The 18588-nt window shown below is 32.0% G+C and overlaps 2 protein-coding genes across 6 annotated transcripts; one reads left to right on the top strand and one right to left on the bottom strand.

Moving 5' to 3' along the window:
* Nucleotides 1–638: 638 nt before the first annotated feature.
* On the bottom strand, nt 639–9463 carry LOC106663110 (eukaryotic translation initiation factor 5B). The gene is made up of 4 exons (XM_024228163.1): nt 8950–9463; nt 3422–3558; nt 3151–3346; nt 639–3077 (listed from the first exon to the last, which is right to left on the bottom strand). The coding sequence occupies exons 1-4, from the start codon at nt 9129–9131 to the stop codon at nt 773–775; spliced, it is 2820 nt and encodes a 939-aa protein (XP_024083931.1). The 5' UTR covers nt 9132–9463; the 3' UTR covers nt 639–772.
* LOC106663119 lies at nt 9318–14903 on the top strand. Of its 5 annotated transcripts, none has more exons than XM_014387706.1 (3): nt 9318–9515; nt 13210–13309; nt 13396–14903. In XM_014387706.1, exon 3 carries the CDS (start codon nt 13584–13586, stop codon nt 14838–14840), a length of 1257 nt encoding a protein of 418 aa, XP_014243192.1. In that variant the 5' UTR covers nt 9318–9515; nt 13210–13309; nt 13396–13583; the 3' UTR covers nt 14841–14903. The 5 variants fall into 5 exon arrangements, with proteins under 5 accessions (XP_014243192.1, XP_014243200.1, XP_024083936.1 ...); XM_014387714.1 differs by having other exon boundaries at nt 9496–9588; XM_024228168.1 differs by lacking the exon at nt 9318–9515 and adding an exon at nt 9679–9702.
* The last annotated feature ends 3685 nt before the right edge of the window (nt 14904–18588 follow it).

Genomic DNA, 18588 nt, shown 5'->3' with positions numbered 1-18588 from the left:
TAAATTATATAATTTGAAGGATGTTCCTAGTAAAAAAAAAAATTATTTAAAGACAGCATAAGTGCTCTAAACTTATGACCATAATAGCTAGAAATTCAGGTACATGTTACTTACCAAATTACTACTGAAAATATAATTATTTTAATTGAAAAATATTATTTTTAAGAACTGAAAATTATAAAATTACTTAGGTGGTACTAAAAAAAAGTTATGCATACCTACAAAACTTTAAAACAGGGCTTCAAAATGTTTAGCCTAGACATTAGGTAGGTTTCTCACTGAAGTTGGCACAAACAGAAATAAATTTTTCATCTAAAACCTGGCGAGAGTAAACAGATCCAGTAGAGTGATTAATAGCCGATTGGTATAACACAGACAAAAAAATATTTAAATAAAATAATAGTTGTTTCAAAATAGTTTTATTTTGTTTAAAAAAAATGGTCTTAACTTTTAAACAATATGTATATTGAATTATACATAAACTATGTAAAAAGCAAGTCATAGAGTAAAAGTTAAATAAACCACAAAAAGGTTTGTTATATCTATAACAACTTAAAATTTACATAACTATGTATATAACTTTGATTTACTTAAAAACAAAAAATAATATCTATTTCGTCCATACTAAAATGTACATATTTTTATCGTTAACGAGTCTTATTGTATCGTTTTTAATTTCAGCTGTAATCTGCAAAAGGACTTTGTAGATGATGAAAAAAACAACTTAAAATTTAATAAAATTGAAAACAGTTTGATTATAAAAATTACTTTTTTAATCAGTGTGTTGACTATGGACTTTTTGTTTTTTCTTTTTATGTTTTTTCTCAGTTAGCGCTTCTTCACCCAAAGAAGCTTGCGCTTGAGCGAGTAATTTACTTCTTACCTCATCAAGGGGTTGTAATTGTATCTCACTATTTTTGTCTTTGTGTTTTTTCTTTTTTTTATGTACATTTTCTTGAGCCAACTGGTCATTTTCTCCATCTGCGTTTGCTTGGACTTCCTGTTTTCTCTGATCAAGGCTAACCAATTGTTCTTTGAAGGAAGCTTTGGCCTCAGCTATGAGTTGAGACCTTATGTCATCTAAACAATTTTGACCTTTGTCATTTAATACATTGCCCTTTTGTTTTTTATGTTTTTCTTTTCGTTTTTCCATCGTTGAAACAACTGATTCTGAAACAAATTCTTTTTCAGCTTCTGAATGATCTGAAACAGTATTGCCTTGATTGAGCTTTTTCTTCATACTGTGTTCATTAACTGAAGCCTCAACTTCTGCAAGGAGTTTATCCTTTATTTCTGAAGGATCGGCTTTTTCAGTTTTCATCGAAACATTTTTTTTGCGTTTCTTTGTCTTTTCTACATCGGTATCCTGTTCACTAACTGAAGCTTTAGCTTCTGCTAGGAGCTTATTTTTAACTACTTGCAGATCAATGTCCTCTGCCTGTCCAGCGTTATTTTCTTTGTTAACCGTAGCTGCTGCTTCCCCTAGCAGCCTATTTTTTACTTCTTCTAAAGAAATTTTGGTTTCTTCCATTGATTTTTTTATTTTTTTCTTCTTCTGAGCATTTTCTTGTTTATCAACTGGAGCTTCTCCTGGAAACAAATTTTTTACTTGTACATTGTCATCCATTTCTGTTTGTTTTTTCTTTTTTTTCTTCTTCTCACCAGCATTATTTTCTTGTTCGCTAATAGTGGCTTTTGCTTCCCAAAGAAGTTTTTTTTTCACTTCTTCTACAGAAAGGCTCGTTTCAGTCATCCCTATTTCTTTATTCTTTTTCTTTTCATTATTTTCTTGCTCACTCCCTTCTTCTAGAAGCCTGGTTTCCACAACTCCCGAAACATTCATTTCTAGTTCACTCTTTTTTTTCTTTTTCTTCTTTTTCTCTTTATCACCGGCATTGTTTTCTTGTTCATTGACTGTGGCTTTACCTTCTAGAAGACTGGTTTCCACAGCTCCCGAAACATTCATTTCTGGTTCACTCTTTTTTTTCTTTTTCTTCTTTTTCTCTTTATCGCCGGCATTATTTTCTTGTTCACTGACTGTAGCTTTAACTTCTTCTAGAAGTTTGTTCTTTATATCTTCTAAAGAGGTGGCTGTTTCAATGTTTGATAAATTGTCCCTAGACTTTTTATGTTTCTTTTTTTTATTTCCTACATTGACACCTTCAACAAATGGAGTAGTATCTTCTATTAATTTATCACCCATTTCATTTATTGGCTGAGTTGATTCACTAACAGCTGCATTATATATTTCATTTTCACTAACTCTTTTATTTTTCTTCTTCTTAATAGAAACATTAAGTCCAGTTTCAGTCAGTTCGTTTTTATTATCAAATGAAGTTTGCAAATCAATTGCAGATAACTCATGTTTTTTGTGTTTCTTTTTCTTTTTACTTTTTGTATCTTCACCTAATTCAGCTGCTGAAAGTTCATTGTTAGTAGCGAATTTATTGTTTAAGTCTTCGAAATTTTTTATATCTTTAGCAAAAGATTCCTCCATTTCTGTTTTATCTTTATCATCCCTGTCCTTACTTGTGTTATGAAATTCTTTGGTTTTGATAATGTAATCAAGTTTTGTTTGCACTAAATGACTATGTTTCTTTTTCTTTTTTGGGGTTTTTTCAATAATTGAAGTTTCAAGCCCCTCAACATTTTGAAACTCTGTCACAGACGTTTCTTCTTTTTCGTGTTTCTTTTTTTTCTTTCTGGGACTGTGCGTAGATAAAGAGTCTAATTTGTCTTCATTAAAATTATTCTGTACGGTTAGAGGTAAAACAACATCGGATTCTTGATTTTCCAACGTAGGCTTGAGTGTATGTTTCTTTCTTCTTTTTGTGACATTTTCATCTTGATACGCTAGATCCGGTGGGAATTTATCTGCCATTGTACAAACTTTTTTAATTTTTTTGTTTACAAAAACATCTTCGTCACTATCGGACAATTTATGCTTTTGACTACACCTTGCGGGCAAAGCTAATTTTTTAGAATCTTCACCTTGACCAATTTTCTTAACTTTTGGGCAAATTTCATAGTCTATTTCTTGAACTCCACTATCTACACCTTCGTCTCTTTCAGCGCTTCTAAAAAAATATTCATTGTATCAAAATGTATCAAAGAATGTTAAAAAAAAAAAAAATATATAAATATACGAACTCTACGGAAATTAGCTCTCCCTTGATATACGGCAGACTAGAAGTAAAATCCAATTTGACTACATTAAAGGTAACTGTCTGTCCAAGACGAACATTATGCCCAAGCCATTTTTTCCCATCTTTTTGCGGAATAGCGACGTTAAATACAGAATGTACTAAACATCCTATTATGTCTCTAGATTTCTTATTCACTTGCCCTGAAATAACATATAAACATTAATAATTCCGAAACATTACCATATATTTAATTTTGTTGTTGTAAAGTAATAAACCTGTGAGTATACTGCCGACTGAAGGCTTAAAAATGTAAATATCAGCTTGATAGTCTATTTTAAATTTCCCTTCATCGTTAAAATGTACACAACTAATCAATTTGATGTTTTTGTGACTGAGAATAATCCCATCTAACCTGAAACATAAATAATATATTTTAATAAATAATAACACACAAACACACTCCTACATTATGTTAAATAATGTATCCGACATACGATATGGATCATTTATACATGCATAAAAAAATGAGAATTTTTTGAGCATCTTTAGCCTCAATTAGCTCTAAGAATAATCCACAAGAATATAATTTAAAAAATTATACAGCATTATCTTAAATTGTTTTTTTTCTTTCTTTCTCTCCAGAAAATAAGAAAACTTCTGAGCCTCAAGTATCCAAATGTGAAACCTGTGCAAACTTGTAAAAATAATAGAAGAGGAATGAAATCATCACAATACAGTTTTTAAATCCAAACCCACTCACACTCTCACTCATTTTTAAATAAAATTCTTAACTATTTACATATTGGGTTGTCCGGAAAATAATGCAGGATTTTAAGTTTTCATTTAAAAAAATCTATATAAAATATTCTGTTTACGTTTACAGGATTACTCATTTGTATGAATGTCAACACTTATTAATCCTCTTCCAAATGATATTGTTTGTTTACCTCTGTAGCATTCCGCTACTTGGAAATAATTCAGTCATCCTTATAATGTCAAAGCGAGAATTTCGTACGATTTTCTTTTACGAGTTTAAACTCGGCCGAAGCGGAGCCCAAACGGCTAGAAACATTAACCAAGTCTGGGGCGAGGGTTGTGTTAATGAGTGCACTGTGCAAAGGTGGTTTAAAAAATTTGGGGAGGGAGATTTCAGCCTTGAAGATGAAGAAGGTCGTGGAAGGCCTTCCTCTCTTAATGATGATGTTCTGCGATCAGTGGTGGAAGAAAACCCCAAAACAACTGTTCGAGAACTTGCAGAGCAACTCAAAGTCAGTAAAACGACCGTCGCTGACCACCTCAAGGCGATTGGAAAAGTGAAAAAACTCGAAAATTGGGTTCCACACTCATTAAACGATCGCCAAAAAAATCAGCGCTTTGATGTTTGTGCATCACTTCTTTGTCGAAACAAAAATGACCCATTTCTGGCCAGAATTGTTACATGTGACGAAAAGTGGATTCTCTACGATAACACTAGACGTTCTGGACAGTGGCTCGACAAAGGAGAAGCTCCAATACATTTTCCAAAGCCCCCAACTCATCAAAAAAATGTAATGGTTACGGTATGGTGGGCTTCATTTGGTTTAATACACTACAGCTTCTTAAATCCTGGCGAAACCATCAATGCTGAATCATACTGTAACCAAATTAATACCATGCATCAGAAATTGGCAGTAATGAAGCCCTCTTTGGTCAATCGGAAAGGGCCCATTTTGTTGCATGACAACGCTCGACCACATGTGTCACGTGTAACGTCACAAAAATTATTGGAGCTTGGCTATGAAACTTTGCCTCACCCACCCTACTCTCCGGACCTCTCGCCTACTGACTACCATTTTTTTAGACACCTGGACCACTACTTACAACACATAATATTCAAAAATCAAACGGAACTGGAAAATGCATTTATTGACTTTATCAATTCTAAAAATTCTGAATTCTACTCAGACGGAATTAATAAGTTACCAACACGTTGGGAGAAATGTATTGAGAGTATGGGAAATTATTTTGATTAAAGAACATTGCTTTAAAGTAACTAGTTTCTTTTTTTTTGTTTAATACCAAAATCCTGCATTATTTTCCGGACAACCCAATACAATTCACTCGAGTAGTGATTATTTAGAGATCTTGAGATGCAGTCTCATGATCTCTAAATAATCATTAATTAACAGTCACCAAAATCAAAAACATCACTCAAGTAGGTTGTTGGAGTACTCAATCGCCCAATCCCCTTTACACATTTACATAACTAAAGTAATTGAGGGTCGATGTGGTACTCAATATTCCATTGGCTCTCTCAGGCTACAAGTTTATGCTAATAAATACATTCAGTCTCAATATAAACAAAGAAGAAATTGAGACGAGATATCTATCAAGTACTGTACACAATAAAACAGACTTGATCCTGTATGTTATAGATAGTACAAATATTTGCTATGAATTTAAAATGATTTCTCCCTTTTCAATATTGTGATTTTAAAGTTTGGACCTTTGGTACAAATACAATTAGTTGTCCTTGTAAACGTTTTTTAAAATTTATTTAAATTATATCTTGACTTTTTTGTTCTCATCAAATTCACCAGTTATGCAGTTATTTCGGTATACCTTCAATTTGCTAAGTGAGTATATTTACAATGTGACAATTGCAATAATTCACTTGATATTTTTTAAACAAATGCTAATATAAATAAGTTAAAAAAAGAAAATAAAAAGTAATTTTTTAATGGTGACCATATTGATTTTGTGTAACCCCATAATAAGATGATGGTAGGAAAAAAATTGTCATTTTCACAATAGGCATTTATTAAGTCAGACGCGTTTTGATCTAATATAGACTATCTTCATCCTTTTTTTGTTTTAATTAATGAATTTATTTTTTATATATAAATAAAGTGGTTTGACGGTTTCTTACATTTTTATAAGTTCAGAAGTGGATGTCTGGTCTGGACAACTTCTTGACTTCTGTCCAGACATTCATTTCTGAACTTGTAAGAATGCAAAAACCGTCGTCCCATCACTTTATATTAAAAAAGTCACTGAAGATGATCATCTGAAGTATATTAGACTGAAACGTTTCTGACTTAATAAATGCCTATTGTGGAAAAGACATTTATTTCCTATCCATCATCTTAAAAAAAGTAGTATATGAGTCTGTCCAGATTACAAATAGACAAGTATAGTGATCAAAATGTTGATGTAACTTTTCGAGATGTTTATAAAGGCACATTACATTTAAAAGTTTTTTTTCCTCCAACAATAATTTATTAGTGACCATTAGTTAATGATTATTTGGAGATCGTGAGGTGTGGTCTGGATTCTGGTGTGACGTAGGTTTAGAAAAACATTTTCTTTATCGTGCCAATCTTTCGATCTTTATTGAGATCGTATTCAGCGCCTGGGATTTATAAACATTGTTTAAATTATACAAATACATGTCAGATGTGAAAAAATGGATTTATACAATGATAGAAATTTCAGACTCAAAGTATTTGTACTCACTGAAAGTGTTTTCTGTGTAATGCATCTTATGACCCCCAAAATAATCATTAATTAACAGTCATTAAACACCACACACACTAAAAAAACCTTGTACTAAAACAGAAATACGTTCTTCTGACCCAGTAGAGAAGGTGTAAAAGAAAAATCCCTCTGAATTTCAATAAATATATGCAATTTTGTTTGAAAGAAACTAGACAATAAATTGTGAAGATGCATCTTTGGTCGTTTTCGATCATTGTATGATCATTACATCAGATCGCATAACTCACAGTTTTGATCTGTCAGGCCTATTCTGACTTCTCTCCATCTTTGTTTTCCTTTAATGATTTTTACAAAAGTATTTATTTTTATATACTGAAAGTAAAAATTGTTTAAGTGCACAAATTTAAAATGAAATAAAACAAAATCTAGCATTAAGGTGTGAAAAATCATCCAGAGGTGGATTACGCCTCGCTTCCCAACGTCACAAGGCCAAAGCTTTAATCTCCTGGGAGGATTATCAGGGATAGTTCTGGATGTTAAGCTTAAAACTAAGATATTTGGGTATAATGAAAGAGATTAGTGGAAATTTATGTATTGCGATTTTATGACATGTTTCACAAAAGGAAGTGTAACGTCATTGTGGATTGGATATGTAAAAGGAAGCGTTTGCTACTTTTTGAGTGATTTCAGACAGAAAATTCAGATGCAATTTAAATCGGAAACCCACAGTTCAATGCCATATGTCCAAATGGGTTTATTATTGTTGAATACAAACTGGACATGGAACCAGTGCTGGTTCAACATCTAAGAGAGTTAATATTTTATTCCGTACGATTTATTTCACCAATTTTTCACTACTTGTGTGTGTTTGTTCATTTATTTTGATACAAAATATTTATATAGTTACAAATATTACTTATTGCTTTTCAATTAATTAAGGGTTTGGTTGAGATAATAAAGTCAGTATCACATGCGAGATTCGAACCCATGACCTTTGGCTAAATACGCCGCTGCTCTACCACTTGAGCTATCGTGACTTCGATCCCCTCAGACAGTAACTTCATTTTTTGTAAATTTATTTAGTCAAGCGGACCACGAAACCTAATAGATATAAAATAAAAATAAATAACTTATTACATTAATTGTGATGAAATAAGTAATTTTCAAAAATTAAGTTTGGGTGATGATATCTTATTTAGAGGTCATACAGAGCAAAAACGACTTCTTGAGCTGTGCCGAGCCTTCAGTGGGTTATTCCACATCATCAGAGCCTATTTACGGTACGATGGTGGAATAATCCACCAAAAGGTCGGCACAGCACAAAAAGTTGTTTTTGCACCGTATGACCTCTAAAGAAGATATCATCACCCAAACTTAATTTTGGTCAATAAATATCCAAAACAATAAAAAAAAATCCAATATATTTCGTGGTCCGATTGACCAAATAACTTCTTTCAATTACGTAATCTTATTATGTAAGGTATTTATTGAAATGAAAAAAGTTATGTCATGAGACGAGATTCGAACCCACGACATTCGCTCGTGACACTAACTTTTTCATTTCAACAAATACTTTACATAAAAAGTTTCACAAAAAAAGTTTATTTACTCATGATCTCCTAATAAACGAATGATACAAATGATTATCATTCATTGTTTTATCTATAAAATACTTAATAATAAAGACAAATCGGACCTTGCTTGATCTTGGTCTGAATTTTATGTATTAATTATAAACATTTCTTTTTAAGTGTTTTATTTTTAGAACCAAATCTATTTTTGGTTTGCAAAATATGAATAAACCTAAATACATTAAAATGAAGGATGGTTCATTTTGTCGGTGTAGATTAAGAATCTGTGTCTGTTCTATTTATAACTTTTCGCTATGATATCTATGCGATATTTTTCTGGAGTAGTGATTAAAGAAGGACATTAAATAGAAAACTGGAATTTTTGTTCTTACACACATAACCGAATCGGCTTTGAGCTGTTAACGCAAAAGATCGTTCTTTGGAGTCGGATCAAAATAAATTCAACCAACAAACAGAGCAATTGTACTTAATTGAAATGTGAGACTGTTGTTAGGTATGTACAACTTTTGTCGCACTTTTCTTCGTTGGCTGATGAAGCGGATAAGGCTCATCTTGAACCTAGGCGACACACAAGGTGAATCGGTACGGTCGCAGGGCAGTGTACGCAAACCTTGTGACTCTCAACCATAAAAAAACGTCCAATTTGGACACATTTTCAAACAAGAAAGGATGTGAGTACACCGAAGGACTGGAAGGCATGATGATTCAGCAGGCGGTATTTTTTTTTTACTCACTCTAAATCGTAGGTGGTAACCGTCGATTTCAGCATCTCCTTGATGGACACCTTAAAATTGGACAGGTGTATGGGAAGTAGCACCAAGCTCCTCTTGCATGATCTTTTGCAGTAGACACAGGAATTTTCCGTCGCTACGAGAGCCTCGAGGCAGGGTAGGCTGAAAGATACCTTTTCACTCATTTTAAAAATTAAAAACAAAAACACTTTTTCTTTTTAAATTCAACTCGTTCCGTCCATGAATTAAATCATCACTTTCGTCGCATTTCAAACCAGCATGGCAGACGCTGGATGTAACCTCCAACGGAATGGAGAGCCGTTTTGTTTACATGCTCCCTTCTCTCGTTCGTCTCATTTGCGACCTGCTCTCGATAACTTGCCACTTTCGATAATCGGCCCAAAAATCGACGGAAATATTTTTCTTTCCGTTGAAAAAGGCATCTGAAGAATTTGAAGATTATGAGGATGTCGTTTCATCATCTGGCATCAGACCGAGTTATCATTGGAAAAGCGATAATGGACAGCTGACCTGCTGCCTCCGTCGTCCCACAACATAGTGGATTAGTGGTTAGTAAAAAGTTCAACTTTTCCGTTAAACCGACAAAATATTAATTTTCTCGTTTTTTAAAACTCATTTGGGGTAAGAGACATTTTAAATTTCATCAAATACATAACTGGTCTTTATTATAAACCATTTTTATAAATGGAACTTTAAATGGTTACACTGTATCGTTCGTTCATCATGAGATCACGAGTAAATGAAAAAATTTTATTTTAATTTTTCTAGTTTTTTAGCTCAATAATTTTATATCAAAGTAAACAAACCTAAACAAGTAGAAAAACTCTAGTTACACGATTAATTATACATAAAATATTAACTCTGACACCTGTTCGATGGATGATTGTCTCCGGAGGTTTAAGATTAGTAAGTGACAAAGAGAAAAGTTGCGGCTTGGATTGGAACGTGATTAGAGATTTAAGTGAATTTTTATTGTGATATTTCCCGTTGTGGTTTCACGGTGATGAACCTGTAGTTTGCGTTAGCAGTATGCCTCGAGGGTCGCATATGCTGCAGCCTGTCTGCTTCATCAGCCAACGAAGAACATAAAATGGAGCAAAAGTACAAACTTAACAAGTCTCATATTTCAATGTCAAATATATGATTATTTTCATCTGAGACAAAGAACAGTCCTTCACACTGGTCAAGCCGATTCAGTTATGACAGGCAAAAAGTCACCCTTAATATTTTTAATTATCTGGTACAAACTTTTCATTGTTCAATCTGAAAACATATATGGGTTCTTCACATGTTGACTGAGAAGAATTTGTTGGACTACATTTCCATCTGCAATTCCATCTTGAAATTGTAAACAACCCATTTTTTTAAAAGATTGGTAACGGAATGAAAAGAGGGTTCTTCATAATAATGTTCAGAGAGGAAACTCCGTAGTCCCACTGCTAACTTCAAAAGCCGGATTGCATCCCAAGATGGTATTGTTGTGCATTCATTGTGGTTGGACTTTATTATGAGCTTCTTCCGCCCAACAAAACCATTAATTTCTCATGGACACTACCCCCTAATGATTAAAGTCAGCAAATGACCAAAAAAGTTCAACGTTAGCTAATTTTAAGGGGATTTCAGATGTGACAGAAATTGTTGGAGCTTGCCGTGATGCCTCTTTAGATTTTCAATTATTCCGGGCTCTACAAAACTATTAATGGAAATAACTTTGCAGAAAACACACAGAGTAGTTCATCACTCAAAAACCTGAGAAGCTCTGGGAGGGCAGAGTTACAAAATTACATGTGTCATTGATCTAATTTGTTTACCTGAAATTTTCATTGAATTAACCATTGAAAAATGCAACGAACTTATTTTAGGAACTTATCACTCCACTGACCCCAAGAAAAAACAAATGCACTAACACTTGGTGGTACACTGGATAATAGAGGGACAGAAATATAGCGAAATATTTGCATTTGATATAAAATATTCTTTTTTTATAAATATGACGAAGAGATTTTCATGTAACTATTTTCTCGATGTCTTAGATTTATTTGGGCTTTTTCAAATTTACGTTCAAATTTAGCCAGAACTGAAAATTGAGAAAATTTACCAGAAATGTATACAGGTTGTTTGGCTACTTTGCCAGTAGATTCTATATTTAAAATGGAACCAAAAAGTTAGTTCCCCCTAATTAACTATGGCCCAAATCTCAACAGTTTCTGAGTTATTCCTCTTTTTCTGATTTTTAAAATTTCACGACCTTGCTTCAAATAACTAATGATAACTCCAAAATTAAAAAGTTTTGGACAAATCCGTTGGTATCATTGAAAACTATGTTAAATTTCCAATAAGATGTGATCAATACTAAACGTGCAAACATGGGTGAAATAAGCAAATTTTTTTTTGAAAGTTGAAAAACCTACTACGGTGATTCTAAACTACTATTCCCAAACCTGAAGGCTAGCAAATTTCAAAAAATGTACTCCATTTAATTTCCTTTCGAGTGGTGTAATTGATTGATTAATTATTTTTTTCAAAGATAAAGAAATTGAAAATATAAAAAACTTAAGGAAATTTTGAATGAATGAACTAAAAACGTTTAGGGGCATAAAACTCTTTTATTCTGGGAATAATAATGCAATAATCCTTTAATCAAAGTTGCAGTCTTGTTGGTAAATAAGTAAACACTTGCACTATTTCGGTTTGGAACCCAAATTTAAAAACGTAAACTAAATTCATTCAAAATTTTCTTAAGTTTTCTTTTATTTTTATTATTATTAATCTTTCCACCTTACCAATCTGTCAATCACAGTTTTTCCTTTCCTTCATCAAGTTCTTCATCTTTGAAAAAATAATTAAAAAAGCAATTACGCCACTAAAATTTATATTAAATGGAGTTCGTTTTCTGAAATTTGCTGGTTTCTAGGTTTGGAAATAGTAATATAGAATCCTAGTAAGTTTTTCACANAATAACTCCGAAACTGTTGAGATTCAGACCATAGTTAATTAGGACTTTTTGGTTCTTTTTGGACAAATCTGTTGATACCATTTAAAACTACGTTAAATTTCCAATAAGATGTAATCAGTACTAAACTTGCAAACGTTGATGAAATAAGCGTTTAAATTTTTTTTCAAAGTTGAAAAACTGGTGAAAAAGAACTATTTTTAAAAGTTGATAAACTTACTGAACTAAACTACTATTTTCAAACCTAGCGACTAGCAAATTTCAGCAACGTACTCCATTTAATATCCTTTTTAGTGGTGTAATTACTTTTTTAATTACTTTTTCAAAGATGAAGAAATTAATGGAGGAAAGGAAACAACCGTGGCTGGCGGATTGGTAAGGTGGCAAATTAAAAAAAAATTAATGAATTTATTAAAAGCAATTGCATCACTGAAAAGGATATTAAATGGAGTATGTTTTTCCTTTCCTCCATTAAGTTCTTCATCTTCCCTGTTTTGGACAAATCCGTTAATACCATTGAATAGTAGTGAGAACTTTGAAAAACTTACTATAGTGATTCTAAACTACTATCTCCAAACCTAGAGAAAAGCAAATTACGGAAAACGTACTCCATTTAATATCCTTTTTAATTTTTTTTCAAAAATAAAGAAATTGGAGGAAAGGATAAACATATCCCTTTAATATCTTTTTCAGTGGTGCAATTGCTTTTAATAAATTCATTCAAAATTTCCATTCAAAGTTTTTTTTTTTTAATTTGCCACCTTACCAATCCGTCAGGCATCTTTGAAAAATGTAATTAAAAAAGAAATTGCACCACTAAAAAGGATATTAAATGGAGTACGTTTTCTGTAATGGTAAAAAGTTTTTTTTTCCTCAATGTTCTTGCTACTAAAACACACATTTCACGAACACGAACACATTTTACAAGTTTAGTATTTATCACATCTTATTGAAAATTTGACGTAGTTTTTAATGGTATTAATGGACTGGTCCCAAACCTTTTACTTTTTGAATTGAACATCGTTTATATGAAGCAAGGTCGTGAAATCTTAAAAAATATGAAAAAGATGAATAACTCCGAAACTGTTGAGATTCAGACCATAGTTAATTAGGACTTTTTGGTTCCTTTTTGAATGTAGAATCTACTGGCAAATTTTGAACAGGAATAGCCAATACCTTGTTTAATGTAGACTTACAATTCTGGAATTGTGTCCTGTAAAATTATAACATTTATTTTTTTCTTTACATTATTACTTTATTGTGTTGTTCATATATGCGTTGACTTTCAGAAATATGTCCAGTCACGTTGGCCCACCTAGACTACTAAACCATTCTTGCAAAGCTGTCATCGAGAATGAAAATGAGTGTTATTGTTCGGTAGATTTGGAGGTAAGAAAACGCATGTGGTAAACATGACAAATTGGTTAATTAAACACGCACATTTTAATTAAAATTAATATATGTTTGATTTTTAGATAGAAGAAAAAAAGAATACAACTAATACATTGACGAGAACGCTGCATTTGAAGTTACAACCTTCGACTTTGGATGCTCTCTTGGGAAGTCTTGGAAAGATAAAACAACAACTTGCATGTTTTACAGACAGACGATAAAATTTATGATTGGGATTCAATTGGAAAAGGAGTTTTCCTTTTCCTAGTATATGGCTTCAGGAGACAATTTTCCAAGAACACCATCACCTTTCGTCAGCAGAAGGCCAGCATGCCTTCCCAAGGATCCGAGGACGAGGCGATTGCGATTTTCCGAGTCATATTTGAAGGAGGTTGAGAAAATAAATGAAGAATATTATAGCACTTGGACTGGGAACGATTTTTGCCAGGATAACGCACAAAATGATTTGAACGAGAGTGGTAAATTTATAAAACCTTTTCATCCTTTGAGGAAGTGTTTCGATCCTGATGCAACTTTTTGTAAATTTAGGGAAAATACATTGTGGTTTTCCCCAAACTCTTTTCTTTTTAAAATAAGTCGTTGTGATTTTTACAGTCGTGTTATATCAGATGAATTGGCTATAGAGGAAAATACAGAAGAAGCTAAACTTATATTTTTGTTGTGCAGTGTCGTGAAAGACAGTGATTTGTGTTACGGTTTATTCAACACTGTTAGAAATTTCATCTTGCCTTTCAAAGTATTTAAGAAGATAATAAAAAACTGGGGATTCAGGAAGTTTGAACAGGTGAACTGGAAGCCTAATGACCGATACTGTAATATAGAATTGTCAAAAACCAACTTATGCTATGTTCTGAAATTGTTAACACATTCTGTCGAAAGTTATAACTTTGATTGTTTATACCGTACTGTTTACTATTTAACTTGTCTGACTTTTGATCCGATGTGTGTTGGATTATCCCAAGAACTTATTGCACCGTTAACGTTGTCAGTTAAAATTTTAAAAGAAGAGTTTTCGGTGGACGATGCCGATTTGTTGGAGAAGTTAGAATTGGGTGACACTCCGATTGCTGCAGCTCTTATTTACGCTTCTCTCTTAGCCACGGACAGGAGTTTATATCCGATAGCATGTAAATGTGCGGTGGCATCTTTCTGTCAATTATTTAAATTCAAATGCCAATTGAAAAGAAATAATGTGTCTGTAAAATTATTGTTAAAATTATTAACGGATGCGGAAAATTTATTTTTACAAATGGATATAAAAGACATCTGTGATTCTTTAGCCTTGTTAAGTTTTGTTATGGTAAGATTAAAGATAGAAAAAAAATCAAAAATTATTATTAAAAAGATCATAGCCCTCCTATCGAGGATCAAGGCCAAGCTTAGTAGTCATCCAGCGTATTCGGTATTTTTGGAGACGGGCAATAGATTTAGTTCTGTCTGCTTATTCAAAATCAGTCCATTCTTAAATAATGAAGAGCATATCTCTCCTTCACTGTACTTTGTTTAAATTTTGGATTTTATATCATCTTTGTTGAAATTGAATTTAATAAAGTAATGCTGTATAATTGTACTTTTGTTAATATCAAATGTGCTCCCACCTTCCTTCTTCGCGTAGGTTGTAAATGTATAAATGAATTTGAACTAACTTTTTAACTTTTTGAAAACTTTTTCGATTCAGGCCTTCCAAGGTCCACCCATTAACAAAGCTTTTGATACGTAGGAACTTCTCTGCCAATCTCTTCTATTAATTGTTTAGCCATGGACTTTTAATTACATTACATCAGAGGGTCATTTGTGGTGGTTAAGTACAGAGGTTCGGCAGTCCCGGTCAAAACCATGACCAAATGACAATAAATATATAAATATTGAGGAAGCTCAGTGGCTGAGCGGTTAGTGCGTCTGACTCTTATTGCCATGCTAGGGGTTCTGGGTTCGAATCTTGGCTCAGTTCATTGTCTGCAACACCAAACATTTAGATGGGCTTTAAGTCCTCTTTTTTTAAAATTATTATTATTATTTTTTTGTTTTTATTTTTTTATTTTTAAAACCAGGGTTCTCAACACCAGAGGTTATATTAACCCTCGGGGTGCTGGTGTTATTGAAAAAAGCCCATTTGTAAGTTTGTCGGGTTTGAATGCAGGGCCGCTGGATAGGAACCTGGGACCTTTACCTTACAGTGATGAGCGCCGTGTCACCGCCTAAACTGTTGTGGCCACCGACACCCTATATATATAAATATTGTTGTTCACACACAATAGAATATTCGATATTCTTCAGAGCAATTGGGGGTAAGCCCTTCATTCAGGCTAATAAATTACATTTGCAATACACCAGAGTACTTAAAATTCCTCGATGTATTTGGCGATAAACCATCTCCATTCATGCTAATAAATTCCTTTCGCAATCCAGAGTACTTGAAATTCCTTGGTGTATTTGGCGATAAACCATCTCCATTCATGCTAATAAATTCCTTTGCAATACACCAGAGTACTCAAAATTCCTCGGTGTATTTGGCGATAAAGCATTCATGCTAATAACTTACATTCACACTACCCCAGGGTACTCGATATTCCTAAGGGTAATTATTTTTAAGACCCTCCATTCACACTGATAAATTACTAATTATTCAGAAATCGTGAGATGCGGTCTGGTGTGATAGGTTTCAGAAAAACATTTTCTTTATCGTGCCTTTTTATTCTTTATTGGCACAATAAAGAAAATGTTTTTCTGAAACCTATCACACCAGACCGCATCCACGATTTCTGAATAATTATTGATTAACGGTCACTAATCACCACACACTAATAAATTACATTCACACTACCCAGGGTACTCGATATTCCTAAGGGTAATTATTTTTAAGACCCTCCATTCACACTAATAAATTACATTCACACTACCCCAGGGTATTTAATATTCCTAAGGGTAATTAGGAATAAGGCCCCCCATTTGCACTAATAAATACGTGTTACTATAAGAAAGACATATCACAGATACCAGAGGTACAAAGATCTATGTACAGTTTAAAATATGTCCATGTACATTCGATGTATGTTTGCTGTAGTAACACAAGGCTTTGCATAGCCCCTGCTTCTTTGTTTGCAGTCTGGTGCTACTTGCTCTGCTGAGATAATTCCGCATGGAATTACCCTCATACGGTTTCCATGAGTAATCTTGGTATGACCTATGCTTCTCCTGGTAAGTATGACCTCTTCCCTTCTAGACCCAGCTAATTTCGATGCATTTTTTCTTTTTAAATAATTTAGACTTTTTTTCAATTATTTATAAATAAACATTTTCATATGAAATTGGAAAGCGCTGTATTATTAAATTCTTAGAACCTTTAATTCCAATTTTTAAAAATTGTGTAAGTGTATTTTTTGGGTTTGTTTCAGTTTTGTTGATAATTGTCATTAAATAAACAATTTATAGGTTTTAAAAAGCCAGTAAAATAATTCATGCTTTGAATGTTTTCCAAGCTGTTTAGTCTCGGCCGATTAAAAAATATTTTTGAATGCAAATTTTAAAAAAATTTACCATAAACTAGTGGTAAATATAATAGCAAAATTGTAAAATTGGTGCCGTTGGGATATTTGTACTAAAAAAAAGTAAAAATAAAAATCAATAAATTTTAGAAGACTGTCAAATTTTTATCGACATCTTCATCAATTCACTTTATACGAATGCGTTTTGTTTCAAGTGAGACAATTTAGAAGAGAACAGTGGTCCGTTTCATTTCACCGGATTGAATCGTATTTGTAAACTTTATTGAAAATTAAAAAGTCCCAATCACGTGTTCGAAGTTTGAAACAATAGGAATTTTTTTGTAATGATTTAAAAAAACCCTATGAATTGTGTTTCTGTATGAATTAGGATCACTGTTGTTTAATCGGTTACTTATTTGTACAATTCATTATTTTTAAATTTTAAGTATAACACGTTTAACAAAATTTGTTCACCTTTGATATAAATTGTCTAATGTAATCTGTGATTAAATAAAACTTCTTTTCTCTAGTAAATTAGCATTTGGTTATTTTAGAAAGTAAAAAGAATTTTTTAAAAATCATACGACATGAATTGAATATAATTTATACATTAAAATTGTATAAATTATAGTGTTTAATTTTTATAAATATTTTTGTTCGACTTTCTACGAGAGAATGAGTGTCAAGGGATGAAAAAATTCACTATACTTGACTCAACTGTTCTCTTCATATTTCAATGGTCAACAATGAACATAGTCAGGTGTAAAACAAACAATGGTGTCATATTTACATTGTTGTATATACAGTACAAGAGGCTGTAAATATATTTCTCTTAAATGTTTTTTTTTCTTTTTTGCAAAATTATCACTGTTTAAACTTTAATAATGATTAACGTTTAGTAATACCATTTAATTGACTTAATTGTAATATAAATAAATATTGCACAATCTAAATATACAAAAATATGAAGGTTATTAGGTCATATGTTTAAGAAATTGGTGATGTTAATAAATTTGTTAATCACGTAAAAAATAAGCGATAATCATGGTCCCCAGCTCTACTGGAAACTTACGCTATCATATTTAAATATTATTACTTTTTTGCGTTATAACATCAATTTTAAAAATGTACGGGTAGGATAATAGAAAAATTTACCTCAGCAAAGCCAATAATTATTGACATCACCAATACATATTGAATTGGTAAACATAAACAATCAGAAATACAATGTGAAAAGTCAATGTCAATCAGCTTTTTTTATTTAACAAGAAAAAATCAAATGTTTTAAAATAATATTTATAATATTCAACAAATGGTAATTTATATTACAATATTATGGTACTATACATACTAAAACAATTTTTTATTGGCTTACATAATATAGGTGTCTTAAGAACCAATTTTGTACAATTCTTGGCAGCCAGATTTAAAATTTAACTAGATATATTTCACATTCTTTTTTTTTATTGCTCTGACTTCACACAACCAATCTAATAGGTAACTTACGTTTGTATTGTCTAGTTTTTTTTTTTGACATTAAAAATTTCTCTAGGGTGAGCGGCAACAATAACAATTAAAGAAAAGATATGCGTTTGATTAAATTAAAACCATTATTCATTCAATAAATAATATATGTGTATTATTTGTACACACATAAAAAAATTTATCGAATAAAGATTATTTAGACGTTGGAAGATACAAAGAATCAAATTGATATGTTCTAATCCAGAAGCCAGATAACATGCAATGAGTTTAAATAGTCACATTATA

Source organism: Cimex lectularius, unplaced genomic scaffold, assembly GCF_000648675.2.
Source record: "Cimex lectularius strain Harlan isolate CLEC.00 unplaced genomic scaffold, Clec_2.1 scaffold44, whole genome shotgun sequence".
Taxonomy (NCBI): Eukaryota; Metazoa; Arthropoda; class Insecta; order Hemiptera; family Cimicidae; genus Cimex; species Cimex lectularius.
This window is presented reverse-complemented; position numbering and strand designations above follow the sequence as displayed.

What these genes read in the sequence shown, in the direction of transcription:
- LOC106663110 (XM_024228163.1), bottom strand. Translation starts at nt 9,131, where the DNA reads ATGAGTGAAAAGGTATCTTTCAGCCTACCCTGCCTCGAGGCTCTCGTA. An exon ending in GTTACCACCTACGATTTAGA is followed by an intron (nt 3,559 to 8,949) that starts GTGAGTAAAAAA and finishes TTTATGTTTCAG; the next exon opens with GTTAGATGGGATTATTCTCA. An exon ending in AGTCGGCAGTATACTCACAG is followed by an intron (nt 3,347 to 3,421) that starts GTTTATTACTTT and finishes ATGTTATTTCAG; the next exon opens with GGCAAGTGAATAAGAAATCT.
- LOC106663119 (XM_014387706.1), top strand. Translation starts at nt 13,584, where the DNA reads ATGGCTTCAGGAGACAATTTTCCAAGAACACCATCACCTTTCGTCAGC.